The following is a 10,100-nucleotide window of genomic DNA, read 5'->3' as shown; positions in this document are numbered from 1 at the left end:
GCCTCAGGGCCGTGATTGACACATTGCTCAACCCCCACCCGTGCCTTTCCACTTCCTCTTCACGCGGCTTTGCTCCGTGTTGTAAGTGCTCCGTGTGCTTTGCTCCCCATTGTAAGCACTCCATGCATTTTCCTCCCCGTTGTAAGCGCTCCATGAGCTTTGCTCCGTGTTGTAAGCGCTCCGTGAGCTCTACTCCCTGTTATAAGCACTCCGTGCATTTTGCTCCATATTGTAAGCACTCCATGTCTTTTTGCCCCACATTGTAAGTGTTCCGTGTGCTTTTCTCCCCATTGTAAGTGCTCCTGTGCTTTGCTACCTGTTGTAAGCAGTCCATGCATTTTGCTCCACATTGTAAGCACTCTGTGCACTTTCTTCTCCATTGTAAGCGCTCTGTGCGCTTTGCTCAGTGTTGTAAGCGCTCTGTGCGCTTTGCTCCCTGTTGTAAGCGCTCCACATGGTTTGCTCCCTGTTGTAAGCGCTCCACGTGGTTTGCTCCCTGTTGTAAGCACTCTGTGCGGTTTGCTCAGTGTTGTAAGCGCTCCGTGCGCTTTGCTCCCTGTTGTAAGCACTCCACATGCTTTGCTCCCTGTTGTAAGCACTCCACGTGCTTTGCTCCCTGTTGTAAGCGCTCCGTGCGCTTTGCTCCCCATCTGGCTGAGCCCGACCCCGTTCCCAAGCCGTTTATCATTCCCCGTGCCTCAGTCCCGCTCCCGTTACTCAGCGCCTCCACAGGGGAAAGGCTCCAGCTGGGCTTTTCTTGGGGCTCCCTCCCCGTGCTGGCCCCAAAAAGGATGAGGGGTCCTGGGGTTCCCATTCCCTTTCTGAAGCACCCCAGAATTGGGGTGGAGCACCCCCAGCATGAGAAGGATGTGGAGCTGCTGGAGAGAGTCCAGAGGAGCCAGGGAAAAGCTCCAAAAGCTGGAGCCAGGCTGGGAGAGCTGGAGGTGTTCACTTGGGGAAGAGAAGGGTCCAGGGAGAGCTCAGAGCCCCTTCCAGGGCCTAAAGGGGCTCCAGGAGAGCTGGAGAGGGACTGGGGACAAGGGATGGAGGGACAGGACACAGGGAATGGCTCCCATTGCCAGAGGGCAAGGATGGATGGGATATTGGGAAGGAATTGTTCCCTGTGAGGGTGGGCAGGCCCTGGCACAGGTGCCCAGAGAAGCTCTGGCTGCCCCTGGATCCCTGGAAGTGCCCAAGGCCAGGTTGGACAGGGCTTGGAGCAACCTGGGATAGTGGAAGTTGTCCCTGCCCCCATCGGGTCTCCAGCATCCCGGGAGCCGAACCTGCAGCAGCTCCTGGCACACTGAACCATCCGGGCAGGATTTGTGCCCGAGCCACCCTGTCCGACAGCTCTGGCATCATCCAGGGGCGGCTCCCTCCTGCCTCAGTTTCCCCCCCGAGGACCCCGCGGGGCCGGAGAAGCGGGGACACCGAGCAGGCAGAGCCAGCTCCGGGAGCGGGTCCCGCTGTGTCCCCTCCCCGCCGGGGCTCCATTCGCGGGGCGCCGCCGCCCTCTCGTGGGGACCCCCCGGCAGCACCGGGCACCCGCCGGGCCCGGCCCCGCAGCGCTGCGGGTCCCGCCTGCCCCCCAAAATCCCCCGAGCGATGCCCTGAACACCCCGCTGCCCCCTCCCCAAATATCCACCGCTGAGCCCCTTTGGGCAGCACCGCCTGGAGCCCATCGGTGCAGGTCGGTGTCAATCGGTGCAGGTCGGTGTCAATCGCTGCAAGGTGTTGTACATCCAGCACTGCTGCTCCCCAGGCCAGGAGAAGCTCCTGGGTGTCCCTTCCCAGCTCCTGCTGCCCTGGGTGGTCCCCAGGCCCCCCACCCAGGCACGCACCTCCAGCACGGGCTTGGCGTGGTTGTGGACGGACAGGATGTGGGTCACTCCCTTCCTCAGCAGGTTCTCGTGGTCCTCAGAGTCTGGAAACGGGAGCCACGTGGGAATTACCTGCCCTGCTGGCCACCCACACCCATCACCCCCACCCCCCGACCCCATTCCAGCCCTTCCCGCTGCCTCTCATCCCACACGGTGCAGGGAAGGGGACTGGACACCTCCTTCCAAGCAAAATCCCCCTTGGATGTGCTGGGTACTCAGCAGGTTCCTAAAGCCATCCCCAAAATCAGAAATTACCCTGGTAACTCAGAAAAGGCTGCTGTGTCCTTGCTGCTGAGGAGGTTTCCAAACATGCCATGAATTTCCTGGTGTTCCAGCATGGCTGGAGACCACAGCTCCCACATCCCTTTCCTGGGCTAGACTGGGATCACTGGCAATTGGGGTGGGGATTTGGGGCAGCTCTGGAGCTCTGGAAGAAGCTGAAATTCCCGGTTGGGAGCACATGGAGCTGCCAAGGAGAGGAATCCTCCAGCCCTTCCAGCTCCCCCAGCACCACGGAGGGGCAGGGAAGGACACTTACCTCGAATATTCCCGAGGTAGAGGCCGGTGACAATCTGGGAGGTGACAAAAAGGAGAATTCAGATGGCACCGGGAGCAAGGTACATCTGATGTGGTGGGAATGAGCTCCAGGTCTGGTTCCAACAGGACCAGGACACTTGGCACCAAACTCCCCATGCCATGCCAAACCGAGCACCCAAATCCATGGATCATCTTCATAAAGAGCCAGGAAAGGCTGAGCCCAAAGCCCTCAGGAGGGCAGAGCTCAGGAAAACTCAGCACAGAAATGGGAGGAGTTTGGATGCGATCCTCTGGAGTTTCAAAGGTTGCATCTGCCAGCTGGGGATGGATGGACACTATTTATAGCAGGATTTATATGTATTGCCATTTAGAGATGTCAAGGCTGAAAATTCAGTCTCCAACTCGCTGCTGGAGGGTTATGAAGGAGAAAAGGGACAGCTCAGGGTGTTTAAGGGGTGTAAAAACCAGCCAGAGCATTTCCAGAGGCACAGAAAGACAGAGCTGAGCATCAGCTGGACTTGCTGGCGCCCATCTGGCAGAAGAGCCCTGGTTTGAGGAGTTTTGAGGTTTTTAACAGCACTGGGTCTGAACCCCAGCCCATTCCTGGGAGCAGACACCTGCATTCAGCACAAACTGTGAGTGGGAATGCAGAGCCCTGCATCTTAAGGAGTCCAGAATTTGATCCTACAGAGGTGTCTGCACCAATCCAGCCCTTGGCAACAACAGCCTGGGCTCCCCAAAAGGGTTTGGTGGCACTGGGGGCTGTAAAAGCCACTTTGTCTGTCAGGCTGAGTTCACAGGGGGTGAACCCTCGGTGTTAAACCACGTCAGAGCCATGCAGAAGGAGTCTGCCATATCTGATCTCTCTGTTGTTGTCCCAGAGTCTAATTTTAAACTGGAGGACTCGCATTCCAAGTGGTTATTTAAGGACACCAACAGAAATTGATCTCCTCCTCCAGCCCTGGAGGAAGAGGCAGCGCTGAAACCACACTTCCCCCACTGCTGGGGCACACCTCGAGGGTGGAAAGGGGGGAATTTCCCTTCAGGGACCCCTGTTATCCCTGAGGATGAAAATGCCAAGGTTTTACCACCCCAGGAAGGAGTATTTAATGCCAGCTGACACTTTTCTGACACCTGCAGACAACAAGCTCTTCACCTCAGATATAAACCTTGGATTTAAAGCCCTGTTTGTTTTCTTAATTCTCTTGGAGTGCTTGGAATTCCAAAGGGGTGTGGGAAAGGGGGAGGTGCAGATAGCTGTATTTAGGGAGCTGGGAATTGCATCCATGGGCTGCAGAAGAGGAGAATGTGCTGGCCACCATCCCACTGTCCCCCTGTACCTTGCTCATTCCACTCCCCATGGATTTTCTCTCCCCAGGATCAGGATTCGGGCGGTTTCTCCAAGGCTACCTGCAAATAAACACCCGAAATTCCCAGGGAGGATGGTGAGATGTGAGCCCCTCCAAGAGCAGGAGGAAGGGAAACATGTCAGGAGGGGAGCAAGCAGAGCCCTGGCAAACTCAGCTCACCTGCAGGCAGCTCCAGCCGGTTCCGCTGCTGCTCTGGAGGGAAAGGGAGCAGAGAGTGGCTGGTGCCGGGAAGGGGAGGATGAAATAAAGATCTGGGATCATGGCAAGGCTCAGGTTTCTCTCCTGGCCTCCCTGGGGTTCCACAGCCTTTGGGGAAGGACAGTCCCAGGAAGAAAAACTCCCTTATCCCAGCAGCACTCAAACTCCAGCATCTGCTTCAAATTTTCCAGGCACAAACCTCTGGCAGCTCCGTGTCCCTCACCCAGGTCGGTGCCACCAGGCTGCCAGAGGTAGGAGCTGTGCAAAAAACTGGGAAAAGCAGAATTCCAGCCATCCCCAGCCTGGGATTGTCATCCTCATCCTTCTCAGCACCCCAGAGATAAATCTATCACTGATTTTCAGGGATTTTTCACGTGTAGGAGGATGAGCTTGTTGTTTAATTCCCACCTGGTTACCTGACCTTAAAAACCTTCCCAAATTTCTGAGTGGAAGGGAGAGGGGACCAGCAAGTGCCTGAGACCCCACCACAGCTCCTAAACCACAACATCAAGTTCCTCCTGATGGTTTCCTGTCCCATCAGGAAAAGAGCAAACCGAAGTCCAGGCTTGGTTTAGTTTTCTCAGAGGGACAGGGATCAGAGGGACCAAAGATCTGAGGAATAAAAATCATGGATGATTGATGTGGGCACACAAGGAGCTCCATCATAATTCAGAAAATTCCTTCATGGATCAGCTCTGCTCACAGAGACACTGGGAAAAACAGGGATTAAGAGCTGTCCCAGGCATGGCCTGGAACAAAAACCCCCAGAGTCCAGGAGACACCGGCTCAGCTGGAGGGAGAAATTTGGCATCAGCTTTCTTAGCCATGAAAACATTTAAGCCAGGAAGCAAATCTTGTTCAGGAACCCAATGTCCCACCCCAACAAACCCACCCAGAGACCAGCAACAGGCACCTCTCAAGTTAACCAGACATTTATTAGCATTTCTGGAGGTGGAGAGGGTGTTCCAGTACAACAAGCAACGAGGTCACACACAGGTGATGGAATCATTTCATATTCAAGCAGAGCAGGTTCCACTGAGTTGCTTTATTTCTTCCATTCGTTCTTGTCAAAATCCCACTGGGCTGAGATGCCCTCCACGGGGTTAACCCTCATGTCCAACATCCTCTTGGTCTGAGCTGACAGCCACTCCTCGGAGAAGGTGTGTGGGATGGGGCCGTACACTGCAGGATGGGAAGGGAATGATGGAATTATGTCCTCATGCCACGCTGGCATGTTGGGAATTTTGGGCTAAGTTTCACTAATAAAGGTTTTTTTCCCCCCTGAAGTCATCCCACTGGAGCAGGTTACCCAGCTGTGGGTGCCCCATCCCTGGAAGTGTCCAAGGCCAGGCTGGATGGGGCTTGGAGAATGCTGGGGTAGCAGGAAGTGTCCCTGTGCATGGATGGAGGTGAAATGGGATAATCTTCAAGACCCCTTCCAACCCAAACCAGCCTGTGGTTCTGTGATCTGCTCAAAGCTCCACTCCCTGCACCCGGTTCCTGCAGCATCCAGCTCAGGCCACACTCCCACATGGATTCTCCAGTGGTTTCCTCCATCACCAAGGTAACAGCTTCCTGATTTCCTATTTCTGGGAGCCTCAAGGCAGGGAGCAGCTCCTTTAACTGCTGCTCTGCCTCCCGGCAGCTGGAGGCTCCCTGGAGGTCGGATTCTTAGCTGGGAAAGCAGCCAAACGTGGCAGAAACCCAAATGTTCCCTACCAAGGCAGAAAAAGAGGGGAAGCTCTGGGATCAGGAATCTTACCACTCATTCCCTTCCATTTCCTGTCCTCCCAAAGCTCCACTCCCTTTCTGTGAGTCAGCTTCCTGAATATCTCTGCTATTTCCCCACAAGTTACAACTCCAGGATGGAGTTTGCTGGGACTAACAGACAGCTCCTGTTCTGGCTGTTCCATAAACCATCCTGACCCCACAGAATTCCCATCAGGCATCTCCTGATCCCGCTCTCCATGGAAGAATTACTTACTGAAGTGCTTCTGCCAGATAAGGATGATTCCAGTGAAACCAAGGAAGAAGAAAACTCCCCCCAGGATGGTTTTCCACTCGTTTGTCCCTTTGTTCATCTCTGCGTAGGTCTCATTGAATTTAATCCGATACACTGGGAAAAAGAAAAAGTATCAAATCCTCTCTTTTAATTTTTCCTGGGATTTTCAGGTGACCAGGAACTCTGCAGAGGGAGGTGAACAAAGCCTGAGGCTGCCCAAGAGGGGACAGATGTTAAATTAGGTTTGGCACACACCAAAGCCAATCAGGTCTTTCACATCAATTTTAGTCTCCGTTTCACAGATTATCCTGAAGTTGGGCAAAAGTTACAGTATAGTCCTGAAGGAAGGAAAACTGGGAGTTCTCCTTCCTCCCCTCCAATTCCCAGTGTGGTTACTGACCCCAAAGCTTCCTAGCACAAGTAATTCCATCAGGAATGTTTTGAGCACAAAAGGCTTCTCAGCTGCCACTGAAATCCACAGGAACTTAAAATCCAAAGCAACAGAAAATGTGGAGCGCTCTGGAACATCTGAGCAATTCCTCAAAAAGTTTTAAACCTTTCCCAGACCAGGTTTTCCCCTTCATACCATGAGAGAAGTTAGAAAAGATGAGGCAGATTTATTTGCAAGTCAAAACACCCACGGGAAACTTCCATTAGCTGGAGTTTGGTTCATGCCAAGGTCAGTGGTTATTAACATTCAAACCCACGTTTGTGTTTGGGGCTCACTTCACTCAGCTGGACTAACAATAGCACCTTGTTGTACTGAAGAGATTTTTTTCCTGGCTGGTTGAAAGCAGATGGGAATCAAGAAATAAATCTAATTATTATTATTTGGTTTCTGGAAGAGGAAGGAATGGCTGAATGTGACCTCAGATATGGAACAGAAGCCACAGCAGGGGCATTTCATGTTCTGTAACAGCACCAAAGACCTTGGCAATAAAAATAATGGAGCACACAAGGAGCTCCATCATAATGAAGAAAATTCCTTCATGGATCAGATCTGCTCACAGACACTGGGAAAAACAGGGATTAAGAGCTGTTCCAAGCATGGACTGGAACAAAAGGCTTTTGACAAGGGACAGAAAAAGGGAATGGCTTTGAGCTCAGTGGGTTTAGACGGGACATTGGGAAGAAATTCCTCCCTGTGAGGGTGAGCAGGCCCTGGCACAGGTGCCCAGAGCAGCTGTGGCTGCCCCTGGATCCCTGGAAGTGTCCAAGAATGGAGCTCAGAGCAGCCTGGGACAGTGGGATGAGATGACTTTCAAGCTCCCTTCCCACCCAACCCATTCCACCCCACCAAACACGGAAATTGCGCTGTTGCTGCCTGGGAGGTCCCTCAGAGCCCCCAAAACCTACACTCCACTTTCTCATCCACGGACAGGGCGCTCCACGATGCCTTCTCCTTCTCCTTGAGCGCCTGCTGCTGCGCAGAGAGGTCCCTCACGAAGGCCACCTCGGGCAGGGGGACATCCCGCCGGTCCACGTAGGCTGGCAGGGTGTAATCCTCAGCCTTGACCACGCCTGCTGAGGGGACACGGGGACACAGATCAAGGGCCTGCACAAACAGCTCTGACCGCTCACGACGCAAGAGCCAACAGTGCAGAAGTGCAGGAATCCAGGGTGTGGAAGGGTTTAGAATAAATGCTGGTCTAACAGCAGAAAAATGGAATTACAGGATGGTTTGGAGTGGATTGGGAAGGATCTTAAAGCTCATCCCAATTCCACTCCCTGCCATGGGCAGGGACATCTCCCACTATCCCAGCACTCCAAGCCTGCTCCAGCCTGGCCTTGGGCACTTCCAGGACTGCAGGGGCTGCTGAGGGAGCTCAGTCTGGAGAAAAGGAGGCTCAGGGGGAGTTTCTGGCTCTGCACAGCTCCCTGCCAGGAGGGGACAGCCGGGGGGAACAGGGACAGGAGGAGAGGGAAGGGCCTCAGGCTGGGCCAGGGGAGGCTCAGGGTGGACAGCAGCAGGAATTTGCCCATGGAAAGGGGGATCAGGAATTGGAAGTGCCCAGGGAGGGTTGGAGTGCCCATCCCTGGAGGTGTCCCAGGAATTCCTGGATGTGGCACTCAGAGCTCAGCGCTGGGGACAAGGTGGGGATTGGTCACAGATGGGACTCGGTGGAGCTCTTCTCCCACCTGAATGATCCCATGATTGTGATTCCTGCTACCTCTCCAAGCTCTCTCCATTCCCTCCCAACCTTCCCCTCACCCACAGCCCACCCAGAGCAGCTTTTTGTGCTCCAAACCCTGTTTTATTCCCTCCCTGCCCCCCAGCAGCCAGGACCCACCGTGTCCATGCGCCCTGAGGCACAGGGAGGTGGAGATGGATCTCCTCCCGACCAGGCTGAACACTCTGGAAGCCAGCATCCTGCAGGGGCAGGCAGCAACAGTCAGTGCCCAAGGTGAAATAACGTTTTACACGAGTTTATATTGTGAAAAAAAATAATAAAAATAAAGCCTAAAGATTTCCTGCTCCATCTCCAAAGGGCAGCACATCACTCCACACTGAAAAGGATATTTAATAGGACATTCTCCCACTACGCTGACTTGCATGAGCCTTTCTCTCCCTATTTTTAATTCCTGCACTCGAAGCAAAGGACATTCCCTTATTTGAATCACCCTTCCAGAACGCTCTAATTCCAAAATAAACCATTCCTGGGCGGATTCCAGGAGCCTCAAGCGAGCCGAGCCCAAGCACATCCCAGAGCCAGTGCAGGGACCCCTCAGCAGGGAGCGGTCCCGGGAGATCCCAGACAGGTAATTCCCACCCACACGGGATTCCTGTCCCTCCGCTGACCTCACCTCAGCCCAAAGCCGCCCAAGCTCCCGCAAGGACCCGCTATCTGCCCCTGGCTCCGCCCTCCCTGATTGTCCCCTCAGTCCCGGCCGACATGTCGCGACACCGGTGACAGAACCCCTCACGGACAGGCTGAAACCCGCGGGAGGGGTCGCAGCGCTCCCCACTCACAGCCCTCCCCGTCACCCCCCAACCCGGGCCCGGATAGGGATGGCGGGGGGGCTCCGTTCTCCCTCCCAGCCAGTTCCCAGCCCATTCCCGGGCTCCTCCCGGCCCGTCCCGGCCCCACGACCTGGCGACCGTCCTCTAGGGCAGGCGGCAGCGGAAGGAGGCGCGGGCGGAAGCGCGGGGCAGGCCGGGAGCGCGGGGCAGCGAGCGGCCCGGGCCGGAGCGGCCCCGCGCGGGGGCTGACGGGATGCGGGCGGACCGCGCCTGGAGGATTATCCCGCATCCCCAAAATCCCGGCGTGTCTGAGGGTGGGAAAGAGCTCCAAGGTCATCGATGGTGTTAGAGATACAGATTGTATTGTTGGCTTTTCGCAAATATTAAAATGAATGTTATGTGTATAAAATTGGAAATTTTGTTGTATTAATATAGTTTTTTTTATTTCTGTTATTGATGAAACTTAGAAATAATAATATAATACATATATGTTAGGCTATGGGATAGTATTAAAATAAAAACTGCTTTTTTTTGTATAACCCAAAGACTGAGAAAAAAAAATAGCTATAGAACCCCTGCATTTATAAACTATTTTATCCAGATGAAGACAGCAGTGACCAGAGCTCTGGGGGAGGAATTTATTGCATTTCTGGTATCAGGGAATGTAAATCTCGATGGCACCAAGAAGATTGATCTATTGGGAAGGGGGCAAGAGAAAACTGAACAGAAGAACACCGAAGATCCTAAGAAGAATGTCTGAATATGCATGAGAATTTATGGATATGTAGTAGGGTTCTGTTTTTAAGGGACAATCCTTTGTTAGTGAGGTGTGTTCTCTTGGCTGAATGCAGAGACACCCAGCCATATCTGTGTACTTTACTTTATTTTTTATTCCTAATTGTCTTTTTTTAATTAAACTTTTAAATTCTATAAAAATCATGTGAACCTCCTTTTTTCGCAATGGTCATCTGTGCCCAGTCCCCACCTTGTCCCCAGCGCTGAGCTCTGAGTGCCACATCCAGGAATTGCTGGGACACCTCCAGGGATGGGCACTCCAACCCTCCCTGGGCACTTCCAATTCCTGATCCCCCTTTCCATGGGGAAATTCCTGCTGCTGTCCACCCTGAGCCTCCCCTGGCCCAGCCTGAGGC

General features: G+C 53.8%; 2 protein-coding genes across 3 annotated transcripts in view; both read right to left on the bottom strand.

The window, feature by feature from the left end:
- The window catches only part of LOC107209604 (dual specificity protein phosphatase 22-A-like), a 16,264-nt gene extending 12,273 nt beyond the window's left edge, over positions 1–3,991 (bottom strand). Inside the window, exons 1-4 of the mRNA XM_015639513.1 lie at positions 3,947–3,991; positions 3,758–3,827; positions 2,419–2,452; positions 1,842–1,924 (exon numbers count right to left, since the gene is read on the bottom strand). Coding sequence (XP_015494999.1) covers positions 1,842–1,924; positions 2,419–2,452; positions 3,758–3,778 — 138 coding nt within the window. The 5' untranslated portion in view covers positions 3,779–3,827; positions 3,947–3,991. The remainder of the gene's footprint in view (positions 1–1,841; positions 1,925–2,418; positions 2,453–3,757; positions 3,828–3,946) is intronic.
- Positions 3,992–4,901: 910 nt separating this feature from the next.
- Positions 4,902–9,178, bottom strand: LOC107210061. 2 transcript variants are annotated; one of them, XM_015640424.3, is made up of 5 exons: positions 9,080–9,178; positions 8,279–8,358; positions 7,344–7,511; positions 5,970–6,101; positions 4,902–5,167 (listed from the first exon to the last, which is right to left on the bottom strand). In XM_015640424.3, exons 2-5 carry the CDS (start codon positions 8,355–8,357, stop codon positions 5,031–5,033), a joined length of 516 nt encoding a protein of 171 aa, XP_015495910.1. In that variant the 5' UTR covers position 8,358; positions 9,080–9,178; the 3' UTR covers positions 4,902–5,030. The 2 variants fall into 2 exon arrangements, with proteins under 2 accessions (XP_015495910.1, XP_015495911.1); XM_015640425.3 differs by having other exon boundaries at positions 7,344–7,508.
- Between the last annotated feature and the right edge of the window lie 922 nt (positions 9,179–10,100).

Source organism: Parus major, chromosome 11 (assembly GCF_001522545.3).
Source record: "Parus major isolate Abel chromosome 11, Parus_major1.1, whole genome shotgun sequence".
Taxonomy (NCBI): Eukaryota; Metazoa; Chordata; class Aves; order Passeriformes; family Paridae; genus Parus; species Parus major.
This window is presented reverse-complemented; position numbering and strand designations above follow the sequence as displayed.

Bases quoted from the DNA above. Each gene is read 5' to 3' on its own strand.
- LOC107210061 (XM_015640424.3), bottom strand. From the start codon at position 8,357: ATGCTGGCTTCCAGAGTGTTCAGCCTGGTCGGGAGGAGATCCATCTCC. The intron at 7,512-8,278 runs GTGGGTCCTGGC...GTGTCCCCTCAG, and splicing joins CCTCAGGGCGCATGGACACG to CAGGCGTGGTCAAGGCTGAG. The intron at 5,168-5,969 runs GTAAGTAATTCT...CCCATCCTGCAG, and splicing joins TATCTGGCAGAAGCACTTCA to TGTACGGCCCCATCCCACAC.